Source organism: Melanaphis sacchari, unplaced genomic scaffold, assembly GCF_002803265.2.
Source record: "Melanaphis sacchari strain LSU unplaced genomic scaffold, SCAv2.0 Contig28_pilon_pilon, whole genome shotgun sequence".
Taxonomy (NCBI): domain Eukaryota; kingdom Metazoa; phylum Arthropoda; class Insecta; order Hemiptera; family Aphididae; genus Melanaphis; species Melanaphis sacchari.
The window spans coordinates 238,714-260,501 of NW_020271162.1; the positions used below are offsets into that span (position 1 = coordinate 238,714).

General features: G+C 26.6%; 2 protein-coding genes across 2 annotated transcripts; both read left to right on the top strand.

The window, feature by feature from the left end:
- The first annotated feature begins 209 nt into the window (after positions 1-209).
- On the top strand, positions 210-6,241 carry LOC112595594 (pre-mRNA-splicing factor CWC22 homolog). Its single transcript, XM_025340860.1, has 11 exons — positions 210-285; positions 2,221-2,275; positions 2,832-3,054; positions 3,127-3,255; positions 3,331-3,525; positions 4,299-4,443; positions 4,520-4,663; positions 5,052-5,269; positions 5,675-5,955; positions 6,025-6,129; positions 6,188-6,241. Exons 1-11 carry the CDS (start codon positions 210-212, stop codon positions 6,225-6,227), a joined length of 1,611 nt encoding a protein of 536 aa, XP_025196645.1. The 3' UTR covers positions 6,228-6,241.
- Positions 6,242-7,981: 1,740 nt separating this feature from the next.
- LOC112595660 lies at positions 7,982-20,625 on the top strand. The gene is made up of 3 exons (XM_025340942.1): positions 7,982-8,044; positions 17,155-18,414; positions 19,938-20,625. Exons 2-3 carry the CDS (start codon positions 17,300-17,302, stop codon positions 20,317-20,319), a joined length of 1,497 nt encoding a protein of 498 aa, XP_025196727.1. The 5' UTR covers positions 7,982-8,044; positions 17,155-17,299; the 3' UTR covers positions 20,320-20,625.
- The last annotated feature ends 1,163 nt before the right edge of the window (positions 20,626-21,788 follow it).

Genomic DNA, 21,788 nt, shown 5'->3' on the forward strand with positions numbered 1-21,788 from the left:
CCTTCTGCGGCGCGCGCCGACCCGCCCTCACATCACCATAGCCTCCAAGACCACTGATTGCTGTGTTCAGATTTGCTCGCCGTGCCACCACGACCACTGAGCACTTGCTATCGCGCGCCGTTTGCAGCACGTTTACCGTTGTCTCGTTTTACGTCGATGTTATTCGCTCGCATTTGGTAATAGTGTTGTCATCGCCGTTACCCACCACAATGTTTGAAATTTATTCTTCGGACACGGAAGAGCCACAGCTGAATATGTCGGCTTTCTATGGTCGCAAACGATACTGTGAGTATAATATATCGCCTGTAATATTATCATAGTATGATATTATAATGTTTTTTATCACCGAAAATTTATAATTTTACAACGATATCAATTAGTACTTGCATTATATTATAGGTATTACCAATTATGAGTTATGACACGATAAAGCGTATTTTATATTACAGTACCTAGGGTAACCATATAGTTATTTTAATCAACGTTTAAATCGAATTTCTCTACGCTTTTTTAAATATCAGCATGCATTTATTTTATTTCATGTTCCAAATTGGAGTATTTTGAGAATTTTGTACGTTGAAAATGATTTTTCACGTATAATTAATTAGTTTTTAAGTGATGAACATTAAAGTATCTCCGGTTAGATGATTCTTCATTTTGAAATTCATGGGTATATATTTTTTTAATTAAGGTATTAAGATATGTCATACCTTTAATGTTCTTATAATTGTAACAGATTTCAAAAAGAAGAAAATATGAGCGGAATACCTATGAACTCTTAAGTGACAAATGGGTAATTTTTATATCACGTGTAATTTCAATTTTTTTCTTTCCCTATTGGAGCCATTACATCAAATATCTGTATTGTACATATATTTATAGATTGTATATTCTAATTAAAATAAAAAAATAAAAGATTAGTGCAGTTACAGAGAAATATTTTATTATTTCGCTCCACTCTACTTCAATCACCTAAATTTTAAATCCTTACAAGTTTAATTATAAGGTTAAATTTATAATCACCATAAATTATTGGTTTAAAACTCAAATTTTTCATATCAAAATTTTAATATTTTGCCTTAAAATATGAAATTACATTTTTTTGTTTTCATTTAAAAATGTTAAAAGTTAAAAATACCTAATAATGATCGGAGACTAAAAATTAATTTTTTTTTTCAAAAATATTTTAACAAAACATTTTAAGAAATAATACATTTTTAAAAACATCTATAACAAAATACGTTTTGAAATAATAAGTTTTCATTAAAAATATCATGTAAGACAACATTGTACATTTAAACAGTTTAATTTATCAATACAAATAATAATTATAAAAATTGTACCTATTCAATATAAAAAAGTTAATAGGGTCAAATTGGCTAGCATTCTTTACATTTTTATCATTTTACCGTGAGATGTAATTTTGCATTCTAATTTTAGGCTGTTAATTTATTAAACTAAATAATTAAGCCAACTAAAAATTCTCACAATGCAAAATAGCTATAATATTCAATTTGTATTAATTTAGTCATGTGTCTTTTTGATTCCAACATATCGATCTTTTTTAATAACAATGCAAAATTCTATGCTTATCTTTATTTTCAAATATTTGTATAATTAAATACACACAGACATTTATATCTAACTTTCGAGTTTAGAGCTAATATATATGCACATATAAACACACATATTATATACGAGTATTATATAAATTAAAGACATTTTTACAATCTACATTTTATATAATAGTAATGTTAATTTGATAACATAAATGAAAAGAAAGAAAATTACAGATACAGATGGATACGTTATGGATTTAGGTAGTCGTAGTCGCTTTTCTCTAAAAATTAAATGCCGTACTTATCCAATTTTAGTGTTGATTTTCTTAAAAAAAAAAAAAATTATAACAAACGAAATCAAAGCCAAATATTCGTTTTTCAACATTATCAATTATCTTTATATTATTTTTTATTTCAAGAAGTTAGAAATAAACCATAAAGAATTTTTATTTTCAATTAATATTGTACTGTTATTTATTTTCTACTTTTCTTTTTCTTAAGTTAACATCTAATATGAAAATCTAATAGTATAAAAGTATATTTCACTATTATTTTCAATAAAATAATAATCCACTTTTACAATTTAAATCGTGTCTATAAAATACATGTAAGACTAATTACATCTTTCTATTAAATACAATATTTTATTGTATATTTACAGGCTCTGGAAAAAATTATGCAAATATGAACGTCATCAATGAAAATAATGCTGTCAAGTAAGTTAACAATCGTTTTATTTTTAGATTTGATAAATAAATAAGAGGTTAGGATTTATAACATGATTCATGATTATTTGAGTACCTATTTTAATTTTTCTTTTTTCTTTTTCTGTACCTACATAAATAATTGTCATTGAAAGAAAAATTATAGTTTTCAAGTGATCAGCAAGTATGCTGTATTTAATTTTCGCATTATGGGGTATATTTAAAAATCAGTTGTAAAATGTATTATTATATTTTTGTACTTGTACAAAAATTAAATTTTGACCCTTCTAAAGTAAAAACAAGATTTAATTTTCTATCAATAAAACTTCACTTAAGTGAAAAATTGAAATATTTTTTTAACCATTTACCTATTGTAGGTATATACATGAAAAATACACACACCCACACATGCACACATACACACGCGCGCATGTTTACACAGACACAGACACACACACACACACAACCAACACATTGTAAATCAATACATTTATCGCTCCGCTTACTAAATTTAAAAATATTTAATAATCATTATATGTATATTTATTTAATTATTTTATTATTTAAGTCCAACCGAACAGAGAATTAATTGGAGCTATTTGAAATTCTCTATTGAAACTGCAATAGAAAAGTTAAATCCAGGCAATATACGATTTACAAGAAATAAATTATTGCAACTAAATATTGTACGTGCTAAGGGGCTATTATGTCAGGCTATTATAAACGCACAATCGGCATCACTCCACTGTACAAATATGTATGCCACTTTGGTATCCTTCATTAATCTCGAGGTAGACAATTCTTATTTGTTTGATAAAAATAATTTTACTCATTGATTCGAACTGGTCTACTTGTACATTTAGTTTCCAAACGTGATCGAACTGCTGTTGATAAGGTGTATTTGTACGTTCACGAATGCACACAAATTTAAAGAAGAGGACAAGTATATGCAGCCAATACTCTTTATAACCTTTATGATTAATCATAAAGTTGTAAGTTATATTAATTGTCATATTAAATGTATAATGTACAAATTTTGTATTGATGTATGTCGATTATTAATATAGGCTAAAGACGGGTTGGCTTTTGATATTATTAAACTACTTATAAAATCACCGACCATACACTCAATGGATATGATAAAAGTTATTTTGAAAGTATGTGGAAAGAAATTGAAGTTGAACCTGCAGAACGAGCTAGACTTAAAATACATGTTTGATACGCTGGAAAATATTTCGCAAGATAAACAGATTGATAAATCGGTAAATCAATATTTTTTATACCTATTATAATAAGTGAGGACTGAGAGATAATACAATTTTACCCAATTCAAATACCAATGGTTTATACATTAAAAAAATGTTGATAATTTGCTCATTAATATTTGTAAATTTATTTTTGGGACCCACTATTTCTTAATAAATTATATTTTATAATAACTTAACGAAAATTATTAAAATAATTGAAATTGAAAATCGATAGAATAATTGTTTTAGACATCAAGTCATTTTTTGATTAACTAAATTTAGTTTAATAGATTAAAAAATAGAGCAATTAAAAAATTATAATATCTATTTATTACTTTGGTTTATCAATATTCTATTTTTTTTTTATATGTAGCATATAATTTAAAGATTAGTCATAGACCAAACACAAAATTATAGTAGACAAATCATTTTTTGTATTATCCTGTGTACCCAAGATTTTTATAAAAATTGTTTCATAATTATTACTCGAATGCTTAAATAAAAAAAATATTTTTAATCATTTAGTCATGGATAAATGACTATTAACGAATTAAATTATTTTAAAGTTATTTAACACAGTATCTGTCTTAAATATTATAAATTATAAAAGCATTTACATTTTTTGGAAATCATAAATACCTATACCATGTTCTGTAAACATATATTTTACTGCTACTTATGGATATTCAACTATTTAAAATCATTTGTTATTAATGATCTATAAGAAACTATAAAATTAAGTTAAGTGTGTACGTTAATTTATTTAAAACAATAAACTCGTTTTTTAGGTACAATGTTTGGCAAAAACTATATTGACAACATATCGAGATAATTTCAAAGACGACGAACAGCAGTTTGATTTAGTAGATCCTCGTAAACAGTACACTCACTTATTGTCTTTAAATTCTGAATACGATCCTCAATATGAACTAGGTAATGATTTATAATACATAATCTATATCAAAATAATATTGTTTTCATGCTTTAATTTTAAGTTTTTATTCTGTAGATTCTTTCAAGTATGATCTAGATTATAAATCTAATGAAATTATTCATAGAACTAATATCAGGTCAGTACTAAAATCGAAACGTAAAGTTTACAGTTTTGCAAAATATGATTTTGATGAAATGGCTGACGATGAAGATGAATTTGGTAAGAATTAAAATAATTGCTCGTAATTAGTCTTAATATGTAGTAAAAATATTGTTATTTCTTTATAATTAAAATATTCATTATTAAACAAAAACCATGTTTCAATCATATTATACACATATAATACTCATTTTAAACTCATCTAATGCTATCTATGAAATACTTTTCTGATAAATTTTTTTATCTTTAATTTCAATTAGTATTATTATAATTTTTTAATATTAGTTCTTTTTATTTAATAGACCAATAGCTAAGTGTTACTGACAGATGTGATATACTGATATTTGTTATTCCTTGCAATCTTTATATACTATATTTTAACACATATCTACTATGCACACATATAATTAGTTATTGTTTAATGTTTAATAATTATTTGTTATTACAGAATCAGAAACAAACATGTTTTCATTAAGCAGTAATATATCAATAAAAAAAACCATTAGCATAATGGTAAATTTGAAACTATCTTCACTTGACATCGCTCTTGAGTTAATGCAAATTAAATTAAAACCTGGTCAAGAAATGCAACTGTGCCTTACATATTTGGATTGTTGCTTCGAAAACAGTGTTGTATACAATAAATTTTATGGATCTATACTACAAGTAAAAATTAAATTAAAAATATTTTTATTTTATTAAATGTTACACTAATATTAGTTATCTTACATCCATTACTATATGCAGTATAACTACGTAAGTGGTGAAATAAACTATTTAAAATTAAATAAAACGTATTAGAAAATATTTATGTAGGTGCCTATACCAATATTTATATTATTTACATTCTATATTTAAGTATATACAGATAGTTTGCTGTTCTAATTATTACTCAGTAAAGACACGATCATTGTTGTTTTAATAAAAGGTTAAAATATTGTGGTTTAGTCGCAATGTTTAATACACAGTTTTAAAAATGATTTAGTTAATTGTGTGTTTAATGGATGAAAATGATAAATACCAATGTAGTCCTTAAATTTTTTTATGTCTAATGTCTATTATAATTTTCAGAATTTTTGTTGCATGAATGAATTGATAGTTGAATCATTAGAAATTATTTTTATGCAGAGCTACCCAATTATTCATAATTACAACCCAAATAAATTAGTAAATCTTGCTAAATTCTTTGCTCAACTTTTATACTCCGATTCGATTTCATGGAAAGTATTTTCATCAGTACGACTGATTGAAAGTGAAACATCTTATTCTGGAAGAGCATATTTAAAGACCATATTCAAAGAATTAATTATACATATGGGACATGATAATTTGACGAAACGTATTTTGGATCCGTGAGTATTTTATTTTTTCATAAATATTTGAGTTCTATATATTATATAAACATTAAATTTAAATTTTAGTTCTCTACAAACATCGGTTATTGGATTATTTCCGTTTTTTAATAACCACCATAGTTCTCGACTTTGCGATTATTTTTTCGCGGATATTGGTTTGCATGACTTAACGTAAGTTTTAATCTTTTAAGAAATTTAAATAATTTATTAATAATCTCCCATATTTTAGTAATCAATTCATAGAATCTTTTCGAGGCACACCCGTTTAATTCATCTTTACGACTGACGACTTTGTATTATAGATTGTAGTGACAGCAATCTTAACAATTATACATTAAGTATATAATTAAGCTATAAATATTGTATTCGAATTATTTAAATGTTACATGAATTATAATTATACTCATACTTTATCTATAATATTTTTATGATACATTTAACATTATCAAATATATTTTTTTGTAAATGTATCAATTATTTCAATTAAATTTAAGTAAACTATGAACAGTGATACACATCTGTTATTATTTATAGCCTTCAATACATATATTGTTTAAAGAAGAGCTTTCTATGACATTAAATATAATACATTCATTATTGTTAAATTTATGACTTAAAATAATTTACAAAATGGACTTATGTAATTAATTATGCATTCAATTTATTTTTTTTTTTAGAAATAAACAGTTTTAAATTTAAAACACTTTTGTAGTTTTATTTATCTCCGTTATTAAACGAATCTGCATTATTAAGATGTAATTATTTCAATATTTTCAGCTTGGCCAATGTTAACATTACTTCATTGGCTAGATCCTGTTTTGTCTAGGTAGGGACGAATTTGGTATATGGATGGCAAGGGGGTATTATTGTTCCGAGTGTTACATATTTTAAAGATTTAGAAGAAAGAATATTATAAATTTCTACTTACAACCACTCTACATCGTCATTCGTCATCAATAGACAAATATTTATTTTATCAGATCAGGATTTAATTTAAAATTCAAGACCATTTTATTCATAAATAAAATTTCATTTTTTTTTTTATAATGCTTGTTATAAAATATTATTAATATGGTTATCACTTATCACAACAGCAATCTACAATAGTTGTAGCGATGGAAAATAAAAATGAGGTATATATTTAATTTAGTGAATCTATTTTAGTTTAAGTATTAGTAGGAGAAGCAAATACTTAGTTATTTTACATTAAATATAATATTTATTTACTTTTAGTTTTTTACTAATTGAATTAATTCAATGTAATTCTTAAAACTAATTCTCAGTTTTGTTGTGGCTTATGAATTAATGTAATTGTTGAATGTTGAGTAATTATTATTTTGGACTTTGGTTGATATAATCTGGTAATATTTTAATAGCAAAGGGACAATAATATATCGGCAAAAATATAAAACTAAGTGGTGTTGTTTTTAGAAAGTTAATCATAGAAAAAATATAACAAAATTAATTTATGATAAAAAACCTGGTGATTTAACATAAGTTATGTATATAATACATACCTACCAAAGAATGAATGGTGTGCTTGTAAGATTTTGTTGGTTCTTGTAAACTTTTCTAAAAAAAAAAATTTTAAAAAATAATGTGTTGCTAGTGACACTTTTAAAGGCCCCCCCCCCCCATATTCATCGGATAATTAAACGTGTATTAAGACAAACATCAACATTTTATTTTGAACTGGAAGTTTGTATATTAGTATCAGTAGGTATGTATTTTACTCAACTCTCAACAGTTTAAACGTGCAAGCGAGTTTCCACTTTCCTGTGATTTTAGCGTTGAATGTTTGCAAGCTATTAGCAGGGAACAAATATAAAGGTAGAAATCAAAATTATTAGATTAAATCTCTATTTGATATCAAATGTGAACTATGGATAATATTCTCATTTCTCAATACGACTATAAAGTTTTTCACATGATGTAACACTGTAAAGTTACGCTGATATGCAATCGCGTATCGATCGGATGTTTTGCAGTCCTTGCACGCCCAGTAAGCAGAGTATACTGACAAAACACAACTTTTATCACAATCATCATTTGTAGCCGCCATCAAGCCAATAACAACGTTTAAAAGGTAATCTGATTGATTTTATTAGTTCTATGTATTAAGGTAGATACTTTTTAAATACTCTTAAGTTGCCTTTACACTCCAATACCAGCCTAAACTTTTGTCGTTTTGAGCGTGGTTCTAGATGATTAAATACGTACAAATACATACAAGCACGTTTCCGATTCACACGATCTATTAAATAATAAATAAAGTACGTAATATCTAATAATAATTGTTTCATGTTAGTATTGTAAGATTTTTACATTTTCACTCGTTAATTCATATTTATGTCGGTGTATTATATCATTTTAGTATTTAATAATCGTATATCTAATTTACGAGAACACAATTTATATTTATCATAAAATTGTTTATTTAAACTAAAGTTTACTGAAATAATGTTTATCATAACTTACAAGCGTACCTATAATAAATATTTTAATATTAAAAATCATATAGAGAATAAAAAAATAAATAATAATAATAATAATTTAATCCTATTAACTTTAATGGGCCCACACGTAAAATTTAACAACGAGGAATATAGTATTAAATCAAATACTTACCAAAAGGAGGATTAAAAAAAATTTCATTCTTTGCAAACTAAAAAATAAAAGCAAATAATAAGTATATATAAAAAAAATAAATCTATACTTAAGAGAACGCCGCACCCGAATGTGTTATCTTTGTCTTACATACATACAACATAGCAAATTTTCGTTCAGCAGAATCTATTTTATGTTGTTAGCTTTAACATTAGAGTAAATTTACCTATTATCAACCTTAAATTTAAGAATTTTATCTAAACAATGACATAGGCTTTTGTTAATATTATAATTTTAAAGTGAGTTATGAGCATTTTAAAGTTTTCAATATCTTATATGGCTATAACTTAGCTTAAAATTAAAATATCAATAAAATCCTGTCATTGCTTAGATAAAATTTTTATCTTTAAGTTTGATAATAGGTAAATTTACTCTAATGTTAAAGCTAACAATATAAAATGGACTCTGCTGAACGAAAATTTGATATGTTGTACGTATGTAAGACAGAGACAACGCATGCGGGTGCGGCGTCCTCTTATGTCAAAATAACAATAAAATGTTTACTTCAACAATAATAAAAATTAAAATTTTTAAAATTATATTTGTAGTTCAGGCAATTGCTCCGTTTCTCTACGCCCACCACAGGTGCCATGTCAGCTTACTAAAATATATTATATATTTAAAATTTTCCAAATTTAAAATTGTATGTAATGACTAATATTTTTTATGTTTATATTATATTTTTTTTTTGTAATTAGTATTCATTGTGTCATTGCATCCCTAAAATAGGTTTTTTATAATATTTATTTATACTATGACTAGTACTTAACTTTTAAGTAGTTAATCTACGAGCAAAGAAGAAAAATAAAATTTAGGTATGACATAATCGAAGAATTAGAACAATTATTAATCTTAGCGATCAATAATCGGTAAAATGATTGAGATTGATATTTGTGCGGTAAATGATTTACAAATTTACAATCAATTGATGTTTATCCATTTATGGTAGTCGGTCCAAACAATTTACATAGTTTAGAATTTTAAAACTGAATAGAATATTATAGTAATTTATAGTGATTATATACACACATTTTGAGGTTAACGATTAAAATTTTCTAAGATATTTGTAAGATATGTACGAGTTCTTCAATAATATTATGTTTTTTCTTATTACTGTTACCAATATTCTTTTTATAAAAAGTTTAGAAGGATACCTATAGGAGTTTATATTGAGAGGAAGAGGGTCTAATAGGTAACAATTATGTTTATCTTGATTAGATCTTCACATAAAAACTATAATTTACTTCACGGCCAACAGTATAACTATAACTAATGTGTTTTAATGTACGTATAAAGTTGGTAAATGTATGTAATTATGTGTCTGTAATAATATAAATCAACTTATTTAGTACATAATGTTTGAGTAGAATTTAAAATAAGGTATACGTCATTAATTTAATGGGAGTAGGGATTAAAGACCCAAAAAACCCTTTTCGAGAACTACATATAGTTGCACCCTACAAATAACTTCGAAAATAGTTTAATCTGAGTTTCAAATAATGCATACAGTTGTTTTTCAAATTTTATTTAATAAGTAATTCGGAACCGAATTAAAAAGATCAAAAACAGGTATAATCATCTTGCGTCTCAATATATCATTTTTTTTACAGCCTATAATTGCATTCCAAAAATTGATTAATGCTACAGTTATATAAAAGATTATAAAAAGTTAATTATTAAATTTTAATAAAATATTGTATAGATTAGATAGTTATTACAAATAATTTCAATTTGATTTCTATTTAAGTAGGCATATATTTATTTATAAATATTTTATACATACGAGTACCTATTTTCTAACACCTACTAAAAGGTTAAACTACATTTTTGTAAAAGGATAGGTAAAAACGTTTATTAATTTTTCCTTTTTTCTCTGGTAAAAAATTATTACATCTTAAAATTTATATATTTTTCAATATTATAGAAAAACTTGTGTAAATCTGTATTTACACTCTAGAATTGTGTTTTGTATTAATATTTAATATACTTAGATATTAATAAAATTTTTTTGTATAATAGTTATACTGTCACGATATTATATTCAAGCTTTAAATTTAATTCCAAGAAAATTTACCGATAATTAATAAATGTTACAGCTTATTTGTGGTGCGGATACTGTATGTAACTGCAACAAAAATATGGTCTGTATAATCGGTCACCGCCGCTCTCATTATTATAGGTATTTCTATAAATTTAATATGCGTATACTCGACGAAAATATATTGTACAAATCTCTCTACAAACGAATATAGTATAATTAAATAATTATAAAAAAATTAATTAAATAGAAATAATAATATCTAAAGGTAAATTTCATTTGTTGATTTTAATAAAATATAAAAAATTTATTTTTATTTCTTATAATTTATAAATATATATTATTATAAGTACAACATGTAAATCATTTCTGTGGCCGATAACCTGTAGACATTACCTAGACCAGGGGTCGGCAATTAAATTCTAGGGAGATCCAGAAAATTAAAAAAAAGATATTGAGGGCCAGTAAAAACTCAGATATTAGTTAATAATTGTTGTGTTATCGCAACTATTATTGTAAACAACGATTAACGATAAACACCATCGTTATCTCTAAATACATCATAAATTAAATTAAATATATATTATGTGTTTTATATTATATTATGGAAAACCAGCATTATAAAAAAAATATTTTTTTGTGGTCCAATAATTTTTCCTTCACGGGCCATATTTGGCCCGCGGGCTGCCTATTGCCGACTACTAACCCAGACTATGGCCTGCTTGGCCTGATTCGTAGTTTCGCCTATGTATCTGCCAAATGGAAAGAATAATTTATATTTACATACAGCATAATATGCCCAACGTGTAAGACGACTGGTCGAGTCACGCCTATGATGTCAATCTTATCTCATGACTGAAAAAGTGTAGTATAGATACAATAAATTAATAAATAACAATTTGTACAATTTATTTAAGATTTTAATAAAGAGAGCGGTATTGATTAATAAGATAACTAGTACACGTATATAATATATTCAATACCTACTGTTTCGATAATTTATAAATTAATTATTTTATAGAATAACACATAAAAACACTTATTTTGTAAATAAAATAATATTTTTTAACTTAATTTTTAATATTTTATTCAACCATTAACAAATATATTAATTTCAAGAAAAAAAATTTAAAATTTAAAATAATTATAAACAGATACGTTAGTGTGTAACTGGACCCTACTCACTTTTCAAATTTACTAGCTAAAAGTTAAGGTAAAATTTTTTTTGAAATGCAAGTAGTACCTATGTAATAGTTATAGCTTGATTAATATCTATAATTTTAAGATATTTCTGTCATATAATATTAACATTACATGTTAAATAACTACTACAATCATAACACACGTTTATAATATAGTATTATTGTTTTGAAAGTTTATTAATAGCAATTAAAACTTTAAAAATTTGAATTTATAAAAAGAATATGTCAAAAATGTTCTTACTAATGACTTAATAAGAAAAAAATAAACAGACGAAAATGTAATTAAAAATTGCAAAATAAGATTTTCAAACTGCCTGTAATTATAATGCAACAGCAGTATGCGTAAGAATAAGAAAGAAAATAAATTCTCATAGTAAATAATATTTATTAATATGTTTTATATTTTTCAATAGTGAGACTGGGTAGTGGGTACTATAAAAAAACACTGACCGCAATTTAGGATAAGTATTTACCACAGGACGCAACTATTAGCTATTTTCTTGGATACCGCTTTTGGCCTATTTATACTCATCACTATATAAAGATATTTTAGTGTGTATATAGTGTGCATCATACACATCCGGCAACTAAAATAATATTAGTGTTAAAAACAATTTATTCTTTTTCATCGAGAAATCGTATTTGTATAAAATGTGGACAAACAGTCATCCCATAAAATAATAACGATGATAATAATAGTAATAATAATAACAACAAAAATAACAGCAATATGAGCGGCAGTATTATCGAAAGTGATTCGGAACGGAGCGACACTTCCAAACATCCCAAACGATCAATCATCGCGGCGAATCAGCTGGATCCGCAACGACCTCCCGAGGCCGTTTTTACGCGTATACTTTCACTCGACCCCTTTAATATTGGCCGCGATCAATACTTGGCCCCGCCTCGGTGTTTTCCTGGACCGCTTCTCGGGTAAAATCGCCGGGAATCGTTACATACCCATCCCTTCTCATACTAGTCACGGTGGGGTGGACTTGTAGAACGTGGGTAGACGGTAGAGTCGCAACATCCCTGCAGAATTCGTTATCCACGCCCACCACTGTTGGGATTTGGCGCTGTCGTCAGATCCCAGGCACCTGAATATGATGACAGAATATTGACGCACAATACACCGTGAGGAGTAATTATGTTAGCAAGTATTAAAACGCAACAATAGTAAGCAAAACTATAGAACCGTTACAGATATCTTATATACTCGTACGTGAGCTTATTCGTGTCTCGGTAAGTTAATTATTAACTATTAATCGTATTGCTTAGATATTATATTAAAATTTACTATTGTTATTATTATTATTAAAAACATTACAGCCGAAGTTCAACTATTTTTTTTTTTTTTTTTAACTCTTAATAATTAAGTTTAGAGTCATACAATTTTCTTTTTACTCTATTATTATAGAGTTTTGCATAAAACAATTAATTTTATAAGATAAAAAATAAAATTTTGTATTGATTTCTAATGACTATCAAAAAAATAGTTAAACTGATAAACAATTAAGATTTTATTTACTAAAAATATTGGTATCTATTATCAAACTTATTTTTAGTATAATATGAAATTTTAAATATATATATATATTATTGTAATAATTAGATAAACGATATGGACAGGTCTGCCATGGATCCCTGATTTAATTTATAATAGGTATTTATTATATTATATATTTATAATATGTTAAAAATATGTTAACATTTAATTATTTAATCTTCTGCTTTATTATAATATTGTTATTTAAATAGAAGCTTGCTGTTATTTATGATTAAAAAGATAAATAACCTAAAATAAAATATTAATATACTCGATTTCAGCTCCTAATATCTGATTAATTACTCGGGTGCCTTGACATTCAGTCTACTACATAGACTGGCGCTGAAGGGAAAACGTACCTTTACAAGTTTTAGTTGTCTAGTCTACGCTAGTAGCGTAATTAAAACTTGTGGTTAGGGGAGGAGGGTAATTACATTAAAAAACAAGCTGTGCCAGCACGTAATTTTCATTTCAAAGTATTTATATAACTCTGTATTAAATTAGCTTATAGACAATTATTTATAAGTAACTAACTACAAAACTTATTATATTTTACACAAATAGCATACATCGATTTAATTTAATGTAAAAATCGTGTTGTATTTTTTTTCTTATTTTTCAACTTTTATTATTAATAGCCGAATAATTTTATACTGATTACTTAACAATGCGCCTTATCTTGAAATTTATTTTCGATAAACTGTCGTTAATATGATTCATATGTTGTGTGGTAATTATACACGAAATATTTGTCTAAATTTATCGTAAATAAATATTAATATATCTGTAGGGTATATGAATACCACAATAATCGATTAAATATAGACATTTTTTTAGGACCTTTAATTTTAGGTCATTAAACCTCATACTTAACAATTTAACTAACGTACCTAATTATAAACGATTTCTACCATCTTTATTTTATACCTACTATAGATTGTTTAGTGTAATTAGTGTTTAGGTAAATAAGGCCACGGCGTTATGATTTAGTGTCAAAGAGCAAATTATATGAATACGAAGTCCTTTTTTCACAAAACTGATGGCGATGGTCAATTTATTTTTCTTCACTTTAAATTGCTTCATTACGATTACTTCTATCACTTTATACTGTGTATGACTCTAAGCTAGACTACAAAATACTCTACAAACACTACGTACTCTAAGCAGTGGCAGTGCTTTAGGCAATAAAACATAGTCTACTCAAAAATATCAAATAATTTAATTTTAAGGACTAAAAATAAGTTTGGTGTGGAAGAGTTAAAAATTATTCGTTTATTATATTATGCTACTATAGTACACAAGTGTTTTATTTCTTTATAGTTTTATAAATAAATTGTTGTTTACGCTGATTCGTCTCAGCAGTGTCTGTGTGAGCAACGAGTGTGATTATATTATATATTTATATATTATGTATAGTTTTATTTATATCTTGTCTATACCGAAATCGCTGTTTCACCGTCGCCGACGTATCGGCCGAGACAATATTATATTGAACTGTCTGGCTGTTGATGACGGGCGTATGACATGGTAAACCGGGGTATTATCAAAATGATATGCATGGAACAATAGAAGAGATATATCTCAAAATAATATTTTAATAATTTAGTTGCATTCCTACTGTGGCTTAGTGGCTTTTGCCCTTATGAGTAATGTGTAATGTTTATTATTTTTTAAATTCAATGACAAATTAGACTTTTATCTTTGTCTATTTTAACTATTTAAAAAAAAAAATATTAGGTGAATTATCAAAAGATCCAACATTAAAATCAGTGTGATAGATATGTTTACAACAAAATAAAATCGGTTAATTGAGTTAATCCTTAAATACATTTTATATAACACTATTTTTTTAGTTGTCTACCCGCTGTACAATTATCCACGCGCCTCCACTGACTCTAAGTACATTTCAACTCTATAACATTCTATAATATTTTACAAATTATATTATTCAATGTTCTATATTAATTATTTAAATATTTAAAAAACATACCATTATTAATTATGCAGGGTAATAATTCATTTTTACTTTTAATACAAAACATAAAATAATTTAAACATTTGAACTAAAAACACATTAAAAAGGAATTTAATTAATTAATGATAATATTCATTACCTATTAAATAAATGCTATGTAAGTGCTAAAAATTATGATATATATATTTAAATAAATTTATTTATATTAACATAGTGTATTACAAAATAATATGGTTACCTGTTTAAAATGAATTAAAAATTTTATTTACAAAATAATTGTTAAAACTAAAACTAAAATTCTAAATTTTATTTTATATAATCAATGATAGTATACGTATAACAATATTAACAAAATATTATAGGGATGGAATAGATAATAGCATACTTAACAGGTAGGTATGACAGTTATTTCGAGTGTCGTCAGCCAAAGTGGTTTGTTTTAATTATTTTACATAACCAACACTTATAAATAAAGTTATGAATTTTTAGAAAAACGTATTATTTTTAATTTATTACATAGTATAGCTTCTTCACAATATTCCAAATAAGTACTTAAATTTGAATGAACAATTTTAAAATTTTTATTTTTTCATCAGTTTTTTATTATTTTTAATAATTTCTGTCAAAAAATTACTTATACACGTTACATGATTATTTTTTTTTTAAACTTATAAGTTTTTTACACTGTACGCACGCCATACTTAATTTACAATAAAATTAATTAATTTAATTTAAAATATTTTATATTTGATAGATTTTTATATTTTTAAAATTTTATACTTTAGAATTTTATACTGTACTTGTTGAGATTTTAAGGCATTCATAATTTTTTTTTTTTAGTGTATTTTTTTGGAATTTATAACGAACTTTATACTACATTTTAAATTGTATCTACTTTTTTAAAAGAGTTCTAATTTAACGTTTTTTCACAAACCTACCTATAAATTTAGAGCACCGTGGTGTATCGTAGATCAACAGGAATGATCGTTTTAAAAAATAATGCGTTTACACGATAATTGTTTTTTCAAAAATATATTTGAATTTTTGGGAATATTATTTTCTAATTATTTGCTTATAATTGCAATTTTGGCATTTTTTTTAAATACTAAGCATCACGGAAATAATAAACAGTCAATTTTAAACTTTTGCCTTACGTTGCTACCTTTCAAATATCAACTAAAGTCGAAAATAACGTATATAAATATATATAGTTATTCACCAAAATCCATAACATACATAATTTTTTTAGCCAGCTTTATCTACTTGTTTTATAGTTAACAAAATAAAATTTACAATTCTTCCATTTTATCAAATTTAATATAAATATAATCTCAAATTTCATACATATGATTGACTATTTAGTACACGAAAACAAGTAAGTATTAATTTGATTTGGGAATATTAAAATGCTGTAAATGTTTCACAAATATACAAAAACTTATGGAGTACTTTATGGAGTAATTAATAATCGTTTAAAAACATAATCGATTTTAATTTAATTTGTATATGTACAGTATAATAATTAAAAATTGACTATCTCTAATTTTTAATATCGACCAACTAGCGGAAACAAATTCGAATAACATAATATATTTTACGGCACCGTTAAAAATTTATTTTAAAACCTACTACGTTGCTATTATTAGTAGTTCAAATCAAGGCTGAAATACATCGTATTATTAATCATATTAAGTTGATGATAGGAAAAAATAAAAAATAATATTAACATTTGTGCGTGTGATTATATCTATTAATTGTACTCGTTTAGATCACCAATACCACCACCATCACTGTCATTAACCAGCTATCAAGAGGAACCACGGATATTATACCACCTTATATTCATCAATACGCATAAATATAGAATCCTTCCCACCCAGGCATTTTTCCGGACAATAAACCGTAACAAAGCAATGGCGGAGGAAGTAGAAAAGTACGACAGCCATCGTTTCGACGATGTGTTCTACGCGTACACGGAATTGTTCATGAAAAGAAATTTTACAGACGTGAGCTGGTCAAACGATTTTCACGAAACAAACTTTGATCGGGTGACGGCGTTCCCCATAGAAATCGTACGCCCATATATGGAGCGACTTTTGCAGGTGCACGGCAAGGGACCGCTGCTGCACACAATCATAGCCGCGAATTTTGAGTGCAAGCCGTTGCCGTCCAACACCGGACGGTTCACTCTCGTTATGAACAACGCTCGAAACTCTTACACTATGACGAACGACTTGGTGGGGCTGATCGCCGCGTGCGGCCTGAACACGCGAAAGGTGGCGAACTGTGTGTACGAGTGCCTCCGGTGCCAATCCTCCATAGAACACCCGGAAATTTCGATGAGCATTTACGATCTGTTGCGGATGCACGCAACGAATTGCGAGATGTCCATCGACAGGAGATATCTCAAGCCGCTGACAGACTTTTGGAGGAAGTGCGACCACGACGCGTACAGAAACTTCCTGCACAAGACCGTGGCCGAGACCGTGCTCATGAAGATGGGGTTGTTAATCATTCGCCCGCATCGGTATAACGAGATACCGTACTCGGTGTTCACGCGTAACAGGCTTGTGTCGTTACACATGGTGTTGCAGTCGCGCAAGCGTCCGCGCTTTGACGAAGACGCGCTAAACAGGATGGTCCAGGCCGGTTACTTTACATTCTCGACTCCGAGAGCGACGAGCTGGCGCGAGTTAAAGAAAACGCTCAGGGAATTCACGCGTACTCCGATCGTCGACAGTAAGATCACGTGTTTCAGTTGCCATCACGCGGTCACCTTGAGCGCCGAGTTTGCCAATGACCCGTGGAAATACCACGCCAAGAAGTCACCGTCTTGCAAATTTTTGTTGATGAAGATGGGCTCGGATTACGTTAGACGGGTACGGGAATCGATGTACGACTTCCGTCCGAGGAACAGAACGGAGCTAAACGCGGCCGTGATCGATCCCGAGTTGGATTTGCACCCACCAACTATTCCTGTAGGGGAGTTTTTTGACATGTGCGAAGGCATGACTGATCGAAAAACAACGTGAGTATATTATGTTTCCGTAATGACACAGTAACTCAAGGAGGGTTTAATAATATTAGTGCGTGTTTAGTCACACGGTTTCGTCATTGATTCATATCGTTATTTACACAGTATATAAAATCATCAAAATGTTTCTTAAAATATAGATTAAAAACTTATAAAAAATTTTGATATATATTAATTGAGAAATTAACAACTTATGTTAAGCTATTAAGTATTAAGCTTTGTGTTAAATTTTAATTTTGAAACATTTTCCAATTTCAATTCGCATTTCTAGAAAAATATAAAAAAAATTAAAAACTTAATTTTAAAATAAAAACGATGATATATTCGTAAAAATCGAATTTTTCTAAAATTTGATTTGTGTAAATGTCTCCGCGGTTAGGTTTTCTTTATTTCCTTTTTGTTTTTCCCGATTATATATATACATTTTTTTAACCGTTTAAAGTACTAATTAAATCAAATGTTCAACCAGAAACCATTTCTATTTTTAAAAATTAAAAAATTCTCACTGCCCCAAAAAGTATTTATAGATACAAAAAAAAAATTAAACATTATCGCTCCGCTTTTAATCTAAAACTTGCTTAATAATTTAAAAATTATATATTTAAATAATTATAAAAATAATAGTTATTATTGTTATAAATAATGCAATTAATTTTTTAGTGTTTATAAATAGCATAAAATGGACAATGATTTGATTTCTAAAGTTATCATACTTATAAAATAGATATTGAGAATACTGCAAATCTTTCATCCGAAAATGTTAACTAAAAAATTTCAAATTAATTGGAGTGTTAATAAAAAACCTATATTGAAGACAATGACCATAGTAGTATAGATGTAGTAAGAGTTAAGAGCATGTATGCTATTTAGTCTCATTGGTCATCATTTATTGATATTTATCTTGAATTTATTTATTTATCAGTTATCATTAATTTTAAATATAGGAAACTATATCCATCTAAACACTTGGTGAACTCAAAACTCACGATCTTTTTAATTTTATATTTTTATCATTAATTATTTATTTGATCAATACAACTGCATCTGAATATTTGATCAAAATATCTATCATGTATAGTATATAATATATAAATTTTTAATTTAATTCAATTCTTTAAACTAATTGCAAAATTTGACCAACCTAATAATTTTCTTAATCGGTCAACTAACAGCACACGCACTCGCCTCTGTAGTGAAAAAATCTACACACAAAATTCGACTTAAAATTAATTAATTTTGAATATTATGTGCTGTATAAAATGTTAATAATATAAAAAATAGTTTTGCTATACACGCATAAGGATACAAAATTTAATAAACGTGTATAGGTAATACATAATAATACATAAGGTAAAAAAAAATTTCAGTCTTACATCATTAAATATTTAGCATACCTATGTAATAATGTTTATATTTACATTATAATGTTATCATTATTATTATTTCATTGCCTATAATCAGTTTACACCACTTTATTTTCTAAAATATTATTTAATATATAACTTTTATTATTACAGTGAATTGCGAGTTGCCTTGTCCACGACCACCGTAACTGAATGCACCGTGTGCAGCACCGAATTGCGCACTGTTGCTTTGATGTCGTGTTTACATATTGCGACCTGTGTAGATTGCTCATTTGCAATTCGTGATTGCCCGCTTTGCAGAACAATAATCACTGGCTTCATGATGCCGGTATTCCAGTCCGACGGCTCGTTCTGGATACAGCCAGGATGCGTGGGTGGAAATTATTTTATGAATCTACCGTGTCGTCACTTGATAGAGACATGTGTCCCAAACAATGTTAACCAATGTCCAAAAGCGGATGCTGTAGAAGAAGACAACATCTACTGCGTCGTGTGCGGTAAAATGAACTTAGGAAAATTAAGAGTCTACCTTTAAATATTAGGCACTGCAAGTTTAAATATATTAGTGTGTAGCAGTGTTTAAATTATTGACAAAATAAATTATAGGTAATAACGTAAATAAATATGGGGACTCTGTATACTTTTTGTATGTCTCCATATTTTTTTATAGCACGTTGTGTCGTAGTGCCGTACACCTCCTTTCAAATTAAAATATATTTAAATAATTATATAGGTAATAAGTAGGGCTAGGATTTATATGCAACAGTATGTTTTTTTTGCAACTTTTGATTATTGCTTTTGTCAGTAATGTGTACGAAACGCCTCACGATGAGAAGAACAGTAGTGCTTTTATTTAAATAAAATTAATATCATTGCATACTTGACTATGAAAACGCAAAAAATGCATGTTTTATGGTATACCTATTTCGTTACCAGACGTTTTTAACGTGTGATAGTATGTATATTGATGCTATTCAAAAATACCTATATTAGAACATATTAAGGTCTAATAGAAGATTGTTCAGTATTAAAAATATAAAACACTATGTAGTTGTTTTGTGTAACACATTTAAGAATACTATTTTATTAACTTTAAAATGTATGATTTTTTTTTTTTAGTATATATTTCATATTTTTTTGGCGCGTATAATAATAATTGCATATTTTTAATAATCCATTTGCATTTTCATTTAAACCTTGCATTTACAAATGCATATTTTACATTTTTTTTATTGCATATAAATTCTAGTCCCAGTAATAAGTAATAACTATTATTTTTTAGTAGGATTTGGATTTGAAGGTAATACAAAACAATAAAAAAGAAAAACATTTAAAATGTAAAAAAAAAACAAATATGTTTATTTGTCAAATACATTTTAATCTATAGATAGTATAGGTATTTTAATAAAATTTAACAGCATAATTAAAGCGTACCTATTAAAGGTAATTTTAAGCATGACATTAACAACGCATCGTCTTAAAAAGCTTTTATATACTTATATTGTAAATATATATAAAACTATTATTATAATTAAACACAAAAACGAAAAAAAAGCATTTATAGGTAAAAAAAGGCAAGTATAATAACTCATAAATTAAATGAAACGCATTTTTAAACAAGCATTATTTTCTATCATTATCAATAAAAAAAGACATTTGCCTTCAAACCCGAATCTTATTTATTATTTTATTAAGTATACTTTACCTTAGCGATTAAAAAAATGCGATCAATGATAACTTATAACATAAATAATAATACATAGACTTTAATATTAAATTAAGAAGGTACTTCTAGTATAGAAATCTATAAAATAAAGAATAGTATTACTTCTAGTATTTAAGTGTAAATGTATGAATAATAAAACTATTAATTAACCTAGGTTATTAGTACGATAGGTATTTAGCTTGCTGTCGATTTATTTATCATTCCAATAATTATTATTAATATTAAAAATATCAATAAGATAAAAAAGCAGATAAAAATAAAAAATAATATCTAATATC